The 13,840-nt window shown below is 38.1% G+C and overlaps 1 protein-coding gene across 3 annotated transcripts in view; it reads left to right on the top strand.

Moving 5' to 3' along the window:
• The window catches only part of ARMC3 (armadillo repeat containing 3), a 57,892-nt gene extending 44,052 nt beyond the window's left edge, over window positions 1-13,840 (top strand). Inside the window, exons 14-20 of one of the 3 annotated variants that reach the window (XM_065050784.1) lie at window positions 2,050-2,218; window positions 3,112-3,212; window positions 4,294-4,389; window positions 5,591-5,680; window positions 9,226-9,414; window positions 11,734-11,896; window positions 13,392-13,840. In XM_065050784.1, coding sequence (XP_064906856.1) covers window positions 2,050-2,218; window positions 3,112-3,212; window positions 4,294-4,389; window positions 5,591-5,680; window positions 9,226-9,414; window positions 11,734-11,896; window positions 13,392-13,601 — 1,018 coding nt within the window. In that variant the 3' untranslated portion in view covers window positions 13,602-13,840. The remainder of the gene's footprint in view (window positions 1-2,049; window positions 2,219-3,111; window positions 3,213-4,293; window positions 4,390-5,590; window positions 5,681-9,225; window positions 9,415-11,733; window positions 11,897-13,391) is intronic. The other 2 variants (XM_065050782.1, XM_065050783.1) reach the window with 2 other exon arrangements.

Genomic DNA, 13,840 nt, shown 5'->3' with positions numbered 1-13,840 from the left:
TGTGAAAAGACTTATTAAAGTGAAAACATATCTCAAAGTCAACTAGTATCTCACATCTACTTCTTAGTGCCTATACATTAAGTCAGTTACCCTATCACAGAAAGGATTAGATTGGGTTCACACGATTTATTCTTGACAAATACATAATGGTTATTTCTTACCCTCTTATCTCTTGTTGCTTGCAAACTGATTGTTTAACAATTCGATACGGTGTCCTTTGGATACTGGAATTTGGTTGAATTATCTCTATTATTTCCTTGTTACTCATTTTTCAAATCTAGATACTCTCTTAGTCCTTCTCCACTCTTCTGGCACCTAGCCTGTCCTCCCTGAATTTTCAAATACAATTATAAATAGTTCAGAGATTGCTTTTGCCAATTCGTAGAGTAGTGTAAGGTAAGTCTCCTCAGGCACTGATAGCTTTGTCTCCTCAAAGTTATTCTAGACATGTTAAGCCTACTGTTTCCACCTCCTTGTTAGTATTACTGCCAGGCATCTGCTTGCAACCTTTTTATGAAAACTGAAGCGAAAAAGGCATCAGACACTTCAGTCTTTTCTGTGCCATCTGTTATGAGTTTTCTTCCCACATTGAGCAATAGACCTATATTTTCCTCTCTGACTTGCAGCATATGAAACATTTATTTTTGTTTCAGTCCCTGAACAGTTGTATCTCACTTTGCCTGTGGGTCCTTCGGTTTTTTTCCGTTAACTTTTTTCGTTGTTGGAAGCGTCAGTGTTTCCCTTTCTATGTGAGTCCTTTTTTGGCTTTTGGGTCTTCAAAGAATTTTTGTTGCAGCCATATTTATCGCTTTTTGGCTTGTCATTTGTGCCATTGTGCCTCTAATGTCATCTGTCTTCAACACTGCTGTACTCATTAGGCTTTTCCTACTCATTTTCTCCTTTAAAATTCTTCCCTGCATTACTTGCAGGTTACCTGAGTTTCTTGCAGTTTGCTGTGTAACAAATAGCCTGTACTGCTCTTCCACTATTTTCTCCCATTGCTCTCTTGTCAAAGAGAAGGTTGTCATTAGCCCTGCCTGAAAAACTTGCTCTCTGGAATCCATCTGAGGTACCTTCAGAAGTCTACATTGTAAATGTCCACAGCTGAGGCTCCCTGTGTAGTTCACAGAGAGAAATGGCCAGTCTAAATGTGGAGTTCATTATATATATATATAAAATTGATTCCTTAGGATGCAAGGAATGTCTGCATGTGTGTATATATACACACAGATATAAATTTGAATATACACACACACACACGTTAATGTATCTCTTTTTTCCAAAACTGAACTATGTTATGGTCTCTTGATTCACAGAATCACAGAATGGTTAAGGATTCATCTTCCTTTATCTTCCTAGTAGCCTTTTCCTAAGCTTCTCAGGTCAGATGTTACCAGTACATGGGTTTCAGCACCAAAACCAGCTTAAGGAATGAATTCCTGTCTTCCTCTTTCCCCACGATTATTTGTTTCTACCTCCATGCCACAAAGTCCTGCCAGTCCAGTGGTGCTGGCACGACTCTGCTCGTGTTGCCATGCTCATCTGTGTTTTGCAATCTCTGCCCAAACACAGTGACAGTCCTAAACCAGAGGGATTCACACACTGCATCATGCACAACTGGAGCCTGCAAATTGCAATGCAAGTTGGAGATGGGAAGAGTGAGAGAGAGGGTCCCTGAACCCTGTCATATGGTCAGCCCTGAACATTATTCCTTTTACTCTATTTTACATCTCTCTTATTCTGATAAAAGATTAGAGCATCCTGTTTTTTCTGATAAAAGGTTGGGGCACCCTGTTAGCATTTCCGTATGTAACTGTTTCACTGCCTAAAGGAATTGCTTTTGCTTTTGAGCATTGCAAGGTGTTTTCCTCGCCCAGAGAAAGAATTCTGTGCAGCACAGACAGCTCCTTGCTGGCCCAGAGGGCACCAGGCCAGCACTTGGAAATGAGTCTGTCTTGGCCTTGACAATGCTGAAAACTAACTCTGAAGTGTGTAATGACAATTAATTGGTATTTAATTATGAGTTAGCCTTTTTCTTATTTTTAACAGTGCTTTAGACATCCTAAAAGAAATGAATCTATCAATATGGCGCAGAAATAAGTTCAGTGAAGCTGCTCTGGAAAATCTGTTTGATAACAATCTTTCCCAAAAGTACAGCCAGAGGGGTTATTTATCATCAAGTAATGTAATTACTGATGGATTCTATGATTGTGGTCAGGTAAGCTACTTTAAATAAATTCATCAACTTAGAAAGTTTAAAATTTTCATCTTGATTTCAAAAAAGTAAGAGTACTATAGCAAAAGCCTGAATCTGGCTACATAAAATACTTTATTTTCTTGTCCTGAAGTTTCCCATCTTTTACTCTGATTTCTTTTTATTATCTTTCTGCATGGCTGAGATTTCATCATCTTCATGCTGTTCCCCAGTTGTGATCTTCTTCCCAATCCCATGTAAGCTGTGCAGCTCCTAGTTCCTTTCCAGATCCTTTCTCAGACCTTAGTTCTGGTCTCTTTTGCTGCACTATACGTAATACTAACCTAACACTGAATGACCTGTGGGCTTTTTATTTGTTTGCTTTTACATAAAGAGGTAGAGAGTTCGTGTTTTCACCTTGGTCATGATCTGTTCTCTCACAAAGCCCTGTTTGTGTATAAAGACTCCACTCTGTATCACTTGTTAATGCTGCATTCAGTTTAAATCCAAGAAGGACTTTTCAAAATGCCCAAATGAATTAGAAATACCAGTCTTACAGAAAATCATTAAAATACCTGCTCCTAAACCACTCGGTTGCTTTTAAAAATTCTATCCTATCTTGTAAAGTCTCCAGAGTCAGGAACACTTCTTTATTCTAGAACTGTTTGGAATGACACAGTAACAATACTTACAAATTAAATTATTTATAAACAATCTTTTATAAGAAAATTGATGAAGAAAATGCAAATTAAGAGGAAACAAATTTCACATTTTGAATGGCTTTATAGGTTCTTATGTCAGTCTTCTGTTAAAGATTAGGAATTTTATATTACTCTTTAGATATCTTTTAAATATATTTATTCTCTTCAACTTCAACTGATCAGAACACTTTATTGTTTATTCTAATTTCCTTGTAGATAAAACCTGGAGTGAAATTTTTGTCTTTGGAGGAACTGAGTATGCAAGAGCTTACTGACCGCCGGGCCATAATCTTCATTAATGCTAAACCACGAGAAGAGTGAGTCGTGTTTGATCTACCAACAGTTATTGCAATAGCTCATGTTTCCCATTGTTTCCACTGTTTGCAGTACAAAGTACTGCATACACATACATAAAATAGAGACATCTCAGTATAGTGCTTCCTGTCCTAGAAGGCAAGAATTTTGTGTTTTCTAAAATAAGAATTTGGAAAATAACTTCTTTTTCCCTCTCAGCAGAAAAGATTTATTCAGTTGATTTGCTTTTTTTTTTTTTTAATTTAGCCATTAAGACTTATTCATTTAACACCCTTTGAATCCTGACAGTGGGTCACCTGGTGTTTTAGTGGTTATAACAAAGCTTGTCATCTGCCATAATAATTATGTCATCTAAGCTGAATGTCAGCATGCGACAATGAAACCTGTGATTTGATTATGTTCTTGTACAGGCAAATGCAGGGAATTTTTAGCACAACATCCCAAGAGGCAAGACAAAGCCAAGCATCAAGCTTTCAGTCTTGATAAAGAACCTGTGTCCGTTCCTTCTCTGTTTAAGTTGAAGCCAGCCTAACAAATCTTCTTAGATTTGAATGCAGGAAGTTGGTGTTGGGCTTGTTTAACTGGGAGTAATTTCCTGTAAACAGTCTCACAGATCAAAGAATGCTCTACCAATATTTTGCAAGTCCAAAACCTTCTTCTCTGTCAACACATCACATATTGGGTTTACATTATCATTAGCTTCCCTTTTAAGCTTGCATATGACGCCATAAATATGTCTGAGAATATCTATGACAAATTAAAGTTCCATGCTCTTTGTTGATTCCTGGAGTTGTCTTTAACTATCAGGTTTTCTTCCTTCGACTTTGATACAGCTTCTTGCCTTTGCACCTCAGCAGCAGTCTTACTCCCCAATTCCTTTTGTGTCCTTCATTTGGTGTACAATACTTCAGTTTTGATCCCTGAATCAGTATCCAGTTTATTAGTGCTTATGTTATTTCATCCACTTATGTACTTCCTATGAATATATTTACTGTCCTTTAAAATCAGAACTCTATTTTCATAGCTCGACATGCAAATACTATCTGTGCAAATAATATGCAAAAATATCTTGTTCTGTTTCAGTGTCCTTGCAGCAGAGGAAAAGGCACAAGATTCGTCTTATGAGCAGACTCCCTTGTCTCCTGCTCTTTCAAGAAAAAGCAGTAGAGAAAAAACAAGGTATGGTCTTAAGATTTACTTGCCAATGTTGTTGTGGCTCTCTAACATTAGAAAGAGAATTCTGATTGGAAATAGTTATAGAAAAATTCATAACAGAGTATAAATGCTTAAATACATTGTTAAGCATGTTTTCAGAGTCTTCCTTTTACCTCCTAATTGCAGTAATCTTCCTTTATCTATCTTAGTAATTATTTGTCTTCCTTCCTCATGCTGTATTTGAACATCTCCCGTTTATTTTGCCGTTTTCCTTTCAGCATCCCTAGGAGGCAGTGAAATGCTGTTATTTTACAGCTTGACAACCTCTGACCTTGTGGGAAATTAATTCCCTTCTTTTACAGAAAGAGGATCTGAGCCTGTCCCTCCCACCTGCAGGTAGCTGACCACATGATATTTGGGGTTTAGCCATCTCATTCGGGTTCATTGTAGCTGTTTGCTAATGAAGAAGCGTAACAAACAGAATTTTCTACTTGAGCTGTTAGAGCACTTACCTGAGAGAGTCAAGACCACAGTTCTAGTCCTTGTCTCGATAACATTTAATATAAAATGCTTAACTTTTAGATTTTGCCTGTGGAAGAAAGCTGAACCATGGTCTACCAGCTGAACCACTAACTCCTTATGTAAAACAGTAACACAATCACAACCACAACAGTGCCTTTCAGAGAAGGCAGGCATACATGCCTAGTTCCAGTGGAATATTCAGGATCCCAAAACCAGTTCAAATAGAACTTCCTCACCATCAACAGCTTGATGTCTAGTCCTTGATAGGAATGTGATGTAACCTACAACTCTCCTTGGCTTTTCAGTTAGCTAACTTAGTGAGCTGACCATTTATGATGCTGGTTTCTGTGGGTCCCAGTGCTGACTTCCTAATTTTCCCAATTTTATGGTGTAGGGGCCTTTGGCCATACCTCAGAGCTGTTAGTCCTAGTCAGTTATGGGCATTACAAAATGCTAAGTGCTGCAGGGTTTGAAAAAAGGGAGAGGTGGAGTGTCTGTTATAGGAACTGAGGTACTATGTTTGCAATATTTAGCTTGGAGCTCGTCCATCGACTGTGATATGCTACCGTCTCTACAAGCATTTTATTGATAGAGATAATGGTTGATTTCTTAGACTGCTTATATATTTCTGTGTACGTATGTATATATGTGTGCTTGAGATGAAATCAAGAGAAAATTGGACCCTGCTTTGTGATCTCAATAGTTCAGTGGTATCTCCAACGGAGGAAAAGCAGGAGTTACCTGGACAACAGTCTTCACTGAGCAAAAGGAGCACTAGAGAAAAAGTCTTAAGGCATTACACTTTGAATTGTATGTGTATCAGTTTGTTTAGAACTGACATGCAGATGGCAGACAGACAGTAGCTACTCACTGTGAGGGCTGAGGTTCTGACTTAAATCAGGACCTGAATTGTGAACTAAGTTTGTTCAAAAGTTATTGACTTACAAGGCAGATATTTACATTTGACTAGCTATGTGGACTGCAAGCACTTCTGGAATTCAGCTTAAATCATTTTGTAGTAGATTCCTGAAATGGATCTTATGAATCGCATTGTGGAAGGTTCCTCTTTCGGGGTGCAAAAGAGTAGATGCTGCATCTTGAGTATCTTACCAGGCCTATTCCAGCTTCTGCTCATTTACCAGGTCCTCCCAATGCCCAGTGCACTCTGGTCACGATCTACCACACATACACCAGTTTGCTCAAAGGGAGCAGGAGGCAGGAGCCCCAGTCATGTTTGCTCTTCACCAGTGGGGGATTCCTTCATCTTAGATGTTCTAGAGTCATAGGCCATGTTGCATCGTCTCAAGCAGTTGTGCAGAGCTTAGAGACCTGTTCTGACAAGATAATGTAATAACCCTTGGATAGTTGCTTTTTAATGTAATTTAAGTGAATTAACACAGTAAATTACTGCTCTGTTAGCAACCGTAACACTTTCAGAATGCAGAAAAGATTCTTTAGGAAAAAACAAATACCTGGCTCAATATCCCGCAGTAAACTTGCAGGGATACAAAGACTTCTTTCTTCAAGTATGAAATAATTGCTTTTGAATGTCATGATCAAGTTGTATGATTTATAACCCCATTGTCATTCATTTTGAATCCATAATTCATACATCATTATTATTATTAATTTGTGAGATATATGGGAGTTATTTGAAGGTCAGTATCTGACTCCAAGTCTCAAACATGCTTAGACTTTTTCCTACAGTTTTTTTTCCTTTGATCATATGTTTCTGTTCATCATTATTTTGCAAAGTACTACTGAACACAGTTTAAAGCCATTGTTTTGAAAAAGTGATACTACTGTATATAAACCATAGTTGAAAGCTAAGAGAAAGGGCAGTTGTAATTGTCTGCTGGAAGTGTTTGAATTAGATGTAGAGGAAGTGCCTAGTTGATAGCTTGACATGTATTTGCATAGACAGATAGCAACATTTTTGATCAAACAGTTGCATATCTGATGTACACATTGACTGAGCTAAAAGATAATATTTAATGTAGACTGATAAATGTACATTTATTCCATGCTATGTTCTAGTACAGCAGTTAAGGAAGTACTTTCCAATGCTTCATTTCTAAATACAGCCAAGGCATTAAGCTATACAGAAAAGGAAAGAAAATAGGTGTCATGGCTGTGTTTTGGTGGTAGGATATTGTGTTGGTTGCCTTCTCCCTCACGCTGACTCCCTGGTGACCCATTGGACTTCTGTACTGAAGTTGCAACAGGAATCAGGAACAATTTGGAAACTATTAACTGCCATGAGTTCTCCTTTGCAGTGTTCCCCTGGGTTTGCATCAAGTATGTCTCACAAGTGGTAAGACAGCTTTGGGAAAGGGGAGTGATTTTTTTCGGACATCATAATTCCCGTTGATAAGTAAGATGGGGATAAAAAAGAGGATAGGAAAAAAAAGATAGTAGAATTCTACTGCAATGATTACTGATTATTTTATAGCACTGAGCTGTAAGACAGCAACTCCACAGTTCCTTATGAGGTAAGTATTAGACAGACATGGTGAACTGAAGAGTTGAGGACCAGGGTAGAGACAGGTGTGGAAGACCACCTTCCATCAGCCTTTCCACCAAGGAACAGAGCATAGTCATAGCTCAGAGAAATAAGCAGAAGAAAACAAACAAACCATTGTTCAAACCTTTTCTTCTCAGGTCTTTCTGAAAACTGGAAAGAAGGAGAATAAGAGTGCCTCAAGAGCACTGGGTAGATAGGAAAAGGGAACAAATTCTCTGCTATAGCACTATAATTCAGCAGTGCGCTTTTTATAGGGAAAAGAAAGTACCGAGAGAATAGAAAGGAAGAGCGGTGGGCAAAGAGAAAAAATGCAAGTAACAAGAATTATACCATTTGTGGAAACTGTTGTTATGAAAACACTAAATCATAACTGTATAAATGGAGAAGTAGGTAGCTGTTTAATGTAGCATTGTAAGGTCCCCTGGCTATAGTTGAATAGAATCTTATTAGATAAAGAAAACTGTTTGCCTGCTTTTTTCAAGTATAAGTGTAATTAATAACCAGAACAGTTTATTTAAGAGGGTGGTGAATTTTCTATAATTGGAAGATTAAATCTTAATTGGTTATCCTTCTAAAAAATGCGCATTACGAAATTATGAAAAGGGCTTGAATTATGAATTATGAAAAGGGCTTTTTGTGAATATGATAAATCTCAATAGGTAAAAGTTTGCAAAGTATTCTGAAGACAAATTGCTTGAATTAGACTACTGATAATGGTATATGCCCTTCTGCTTTGTCTAATGCCTTCCATTTGAAAAGCATACAATAATGACAGTGTTACCCAGACTCATGTGCTCTAGTAGTCCTTTTTTCCTCTTTTTTCCTTCCAAGAATGACAGAAGTATTATGGACGTAAAAAGAAAAAAAAAAAAAAAGACAGACCTGTTAAACAAAGAAAAGAAATTTTGTCATATTTCACATTAGAATTATTCAGGATCTATGCTGAAAAAATACTTGATCTTTACAAAACACAAGTTCCATGTGCTCCCACAAAGGAAAAATCCTAAGCTTTCTGAGTGTATAGGTCTTAATAATGCCTCTGGTAAGATACTGATTTTATAGTTGCTGCATCACTCGTGCAATGCACAGTATTGTAGCTAAGGAGAACAAGAATTCCAGTTATACCTCTGCTAGGTGCTTGTGGTGCCTGTTCAGGATCACAGTCATTTTTCAGATTCTGAACATTAGTGAAAAATGTTGCCTGTGCAATGAAAAAAATCATCAAAACCAGATCTCTTATAAAATCTTTGTCTGACAAACCATGTTGTAGTTTGTATAATGCTTGAAGTACATGGGCTTGCAATGGCAGAGACTGCTGCTTGGCAAGATTTCAGCCATGCTCTTGTTCCTTTATTTGAAGTCCAGATCTGTGTTGAATAAAAACTCATGGGAGTTCACAATTTTTAATTCATGAGCACATGCAAACAAACCGTAATTGACTAAAAGTGTTTACTATGTACTCTCTTAAAAACTTCTTATTATTATGTAGCTGTACATAGGTGTCTTCTCCCCTAGATAATCCATATATGGGAAAAGCATATCAGAGCCACAAACAAGCATACAATGAGAATTTACAGGAATATTAATATGGAGCTAGTTTTTTTGGTTCCTAACCATCTCCTGAGGACAGGTTCCACAAATATTTTATACAGCTTTGTAGATTTTGGACTATCAGTTGTCGTAAGAAATGATTTCCCCTATCTTTCCCTCTAAATCAGTTTGTCTAAAATGTCCTGTTGGAGAACTACTGTGTTCAAATTTGGACTTTAGAGATTACAGTATTCTAAATCAGTGTGTATTGTTTTCTATGTAAGGAGAGGGAAAGGAAAAAAAGAAGAGGAAAAAATGAAAGAAGTTACTGAGGTTATGTCGAAAGTCCAGGATCTAGGAAATTCACATTGGCTACCACCACCTGACTTCATTTTACTGGATTACATTAATGATGCTTCTAAAGCAATTCTACCACTAACTACTACCCGGGAACAGGTTGTGGCTCTTGCACAGTGAGTACTGAATTGTATCTCCTTAAATAATGCAAATAAGTTGAATTGGTAAAACAACAGTTTTCTCATCAAAGAACAACTTCTCCAAATTTGTTATTTTTCCCATCCTTAATTGGAATCCAAATCAGCTTTGGTCCAGGATTTTGACTTAATTTTAAATTTTAAGCTTCTTTTTTCTAATTTTGTTGTAATTAGTTTAATTTTTTAAAGAATAAGTGTCACTTGCAATCAAAGGGTGAAAAATTATTGTTTGGAAAACAATCATATGGACAGTTTTAATTCTTTTCATATTTCTATATCTATACTGATCCTTTGCAATGAACACATTAACTGCAGACAGCATCTGTTTCAAGGAACAACGGAAAGCCTGCAAAGCCTAAATGCACAAGCTAAACCCCAGCCTAGTACCGAGATTATTGCAATTTATATGTATCAAGTCTGTTCTTTCTCTTACAGTCTCTCTTGCCTAGTTGGTTTGGAAACCCCTTGGGACAGAAACTCTCTCATATTTTGTCTTCCTATAGAACAAAACCACAAGACATTTTTCTAGCGTTGCATTTGGGTGCTACTGTAGTTAACATCCTGATGATTTAATAGTGCCAGAATATTGCAGCGGTGCCTGGGCAGACTGTCGTTATCAATGTGTCATTCATTAGTTACACTGACAACGCAGCCTGGGCACCAATCACTGTCACCTCCAAGCAGTGTGTCTGCTTTCATCTTCCCCTGGGTTTCACCTTTCCTACCTCAGCAGTTTCCTGGCTACCTCCTGAATCTGGAGAGCTCGGCGTCAGGTCCCGCTGAGTCTCACAAAATTTGTTTCTTCTACTAACTCTCATTTTTTAATGAAGTGGTCTGATGTGGTATGAGGAATGACTTTTCTGTCAATTGCAAAATTTGACAGGACAGATATTCGTCCTTAACTATCCAGCTGTATATAAATCATGCTGCCTTCCTCTACGTGGAATCCATAAAATGCTCTTTCAAACCCACTCTTCAAACACACCAGTGAAATACTTGCAGGCACATAACCCGGCAAAACAATCACAGGAAATATCAGTGGAAAGTTTTCTGTGGGCATTTTTTATGTGTACATTCCATTTTAAGCATCTGCCTGAGCAGCGTGTGTTGCATAGGAAGGGGAGAAGGCAGCCTGAGCGGAGCTCCTGCTGTGCTCACAGGTCAGGGGCTGAGCAGACGAGGGCACCAGCAACAGTGCTGGCTCTCTTCTTTCAGACAAATGCAGCACATCCTCATTTGCACAAGCATGGTGAGCACACAGGCTCAGGCAGCTTTGCTCTCTTCACCGAGGCCTGGCTAGAGGTACAAGCAGCACAAGTGACTGCTTGGAGCCCCTCAATTCTTCATGCTTATCCAGTAATTCCCAGCTTCAAGCTGCCATGTCCAGCCTGCTCAGCGCTAACTCCCTGTGTCCAGGCTATTGCATCCTGCACCTCCTCAGGCCCCGGGTTTTGACAAACATGGCCTTTGAGGTTGCCTTGCGTGTACTGTGAGGACAGAAACTGTTCACAGTTACTGCAGAGGAGGTGATGCAGTTCTAACTCCCTGTCTGAAGCAGTGGCTTGTGACTCCCATGTCCGCTTTGCTACACCTCGTCAGAGGGAGAGCCCTCAGTAATTCTTGTGCCTTTGGCTGAGGACACTGTGGGCAGCAAAGGTGTTTATGTAGAGGGGCTGTGCATAGAAGAGGTGAAGATGTGTGTAAGAGGAGGTGGGGACTCACCCATCAGGAATCGGTCCTGTGCCTGCAGTCACCCCAAAGACAACCTTTTGGCAACGTTTGCACAGATTGTGAGTTCTGATCTTCTCATTTGTTGACTGAGCCATTCTTTTTAATGGATAAATACACACCCCTCACCTCCCAAATACTGGCTTCAATATAAGAAGGCACATGTAGCGGTTGAAGTAGCCTTTCTGGATATAGTTGCTTTCTGATGTTGGGATCATTACCTATACTCTCGTGCCTTTATTATTATGTCAAACAAATGGTAGGGCATAATCTGTTGCCTGTAAAGGCAGACACTAGCTTCTGAACTACTTCCTCAGTAATTACACCGTTATTGATGATTTCCACTGAGGACTTTAAGCCTATACTAGACCTCTCCAGGATCTCTGCTGACAGCTGTTGGACTTTGGTTTAGGTCTCTGACAAATCAAAAAAATAAAGCAAATGTAGCAAAAGTGTTGAAGTCTTATATGTCATTTAATTACTGCTTGTATATATTTCATTTTGATATATTTTTGTGATAAACACAAGAGGAATTATAGAGGTAATTGATCCCAGTATATATTGGAACAGGTTTGTTGCAAACAAGATGGGTGGCTCAATTGAAAGAGACAAACTACATGACTTCAACTGGGAACTTCACATAAGCGAAATAGAATTTGAACTGAAATGCAACATTGTTCCTATCGGGAAAGTCAAAAAAGGGACATTCTACCACAGGGCCTTACTTTTCAAGGTACATTAACATTTATTTTACAACATAACATTACTGATGTTAAATGGACATTATAAACAAAAGTATACTTGCATCAGCATAATATAATATTTATATTAATGTAAAATCTTTTGTATACATTTAAGTCCTTTTGTACTGGCAAAGCTGATTTCCCCGTGAATGAAAGCCAGCATCATTTCTTTCTATAAACATTCTTGTTGTCATTAAATTGTCTTAAGTGATATCAGCAGAATACTTGATAAATGGCAAAGAGCCAATATATTTGATTTGGAGTCAAAACATTTTACATTTTCTGCAAACTGTAAAATATTGAATTATGCAGCTTCCTTTTTTTCCATGCTGCAAATGTAAACTTGTTGGGACAATTTTTATTTTATATCTATCCAGTATTCTATGACAGGGTATAACAGCTTTTGTGCTCTAGTTTCATAGACTGGGAGGACTGATTTCTTCTGTCTCCATGTGAAGAGGTACCGGTGCAGCCTGTTTATCTGTGCCGTCCTTTTTCTTTGGTTTTTGGGTAGCTGGGCTCCTCTCCTTGGATGGAAAGGAAAAGAGAAGCAAGGGTCTAGCACATTAAGCAGGAAAGACCTAGGAAATGGTATATAGGAAAAAGAGCACAATCCTAAATTTATGGTGTCTGTGGGGAGAGAAATTCCTGACATATTTTATGGAGGTTTGAGAATGTGAATTGTGCTGAAGCAGTACTGATGTTCCCTTATCCTCTGCTGTCCTAAGAAACCTGTGTAGGCACAGTTCATCTCTCTTAAAGCTACAGCAGTCTAAGCAATGGATGTCATTGTCCATTTGTAACAAGTTACAGATCTTTCAGGGTTTCATTCCTTCACAGCAGATGCATTCTGAGAAAGCAGGTTTGTAGCTGGAAACCATTATATGTCTGTCAGAGATAGCACAGAGGAAAGGCAGGTGTTTCATCTAGCAGACACTTGCCTCGCATTTCATTGCTTCCCACATTTGCAGCGCTGAAAAGCAAGGCGTGTGCTTTGGAGTGAAACAGCAGTCCTAAACTTACACTGATAAAAATGTTGTGGTTTTACACTTAACATTTCAGACTAGCTATATGTGTGCAATGTACCTGCACCTCATTGCTTGAATAGATGGTTCTTCAAAATGTTTTTCAGAAATAAGGCTCCCAACTATAAAAACCGTTGCTGGGTACTGTTGATGTTGCACTTCATTTGAGATCTGAAGGACTGGCTGATAAACAAATATATCAGTGTCTGAAAAGAGTTAAAATGAATATTTTTTATGTTGTGCATAGAATATGGTAGAAATAACATTTAAAAGCCTACACTTTCTAAGCAGAACCAATAATAAAGATTTCCAGTTTGGAACACTTTAGGGATTTGCAAAGACTGTCTCAGGAAAGCTCTTGGCCTTTCCGATATTTGCTTTCTTTTTAAGTGTCTCTTGGCCTTGCTGTACACTACAGAAGCTACATGTATTGACTGTGATTAACTCCTTTCCTTTTCAGGTGGTAGCAGACAGAATTGGCATTGGCTGTAGTTTAGTTCGTGGCGAATATAACAGAGCTTGGAATGAAGTTGAACTGGTGGATGACTCTCCTCAAGGAATAGCTGGGCTTCTGCTTCCTCCTCAAGTATATATTGTAGATCTCATGTTTGAGCCAGGCTTTTTGATGAAACAAGGAAGTGCAGAGGCAGATCAGTACAAACATATTTAATCATCTTACAAATTTTGCCAAAATAACTATTTTAAACGTGTTTGCAGTACAAATACTTATGAAACATAAGGAGTTTCAGGTCCACCTACCAAAAAGAGGCATATCTGGTATGTTGTCCTGAACATTTTATTAAACATATTTTAGGTATCCAGCTTCAATGCTTAAAAATTTTGTTATTTTTTTATACTATTTGAAGAATAAATTGTAAAACTACAGATTAAAATTTGCTAGATCAATAA

Source organism: Columba livia, chromosome 2 (assembly GCF_036013475.1).
Source record: "Columba livia isolate bColLiv1 breed racing homer chromosome 2, bColLiv1.pat.W.v2, whole genome shotgun sequence".
NCBI lineage: Eukaryota > Metazoa > Chordata > Aves > Columbiformes > Columbidae > Columba > Columba livia.
Note: the sequence above shows the minus strand (reverse complement) of the source record. Positions and strands in the feature narration are given on the sequence as shown.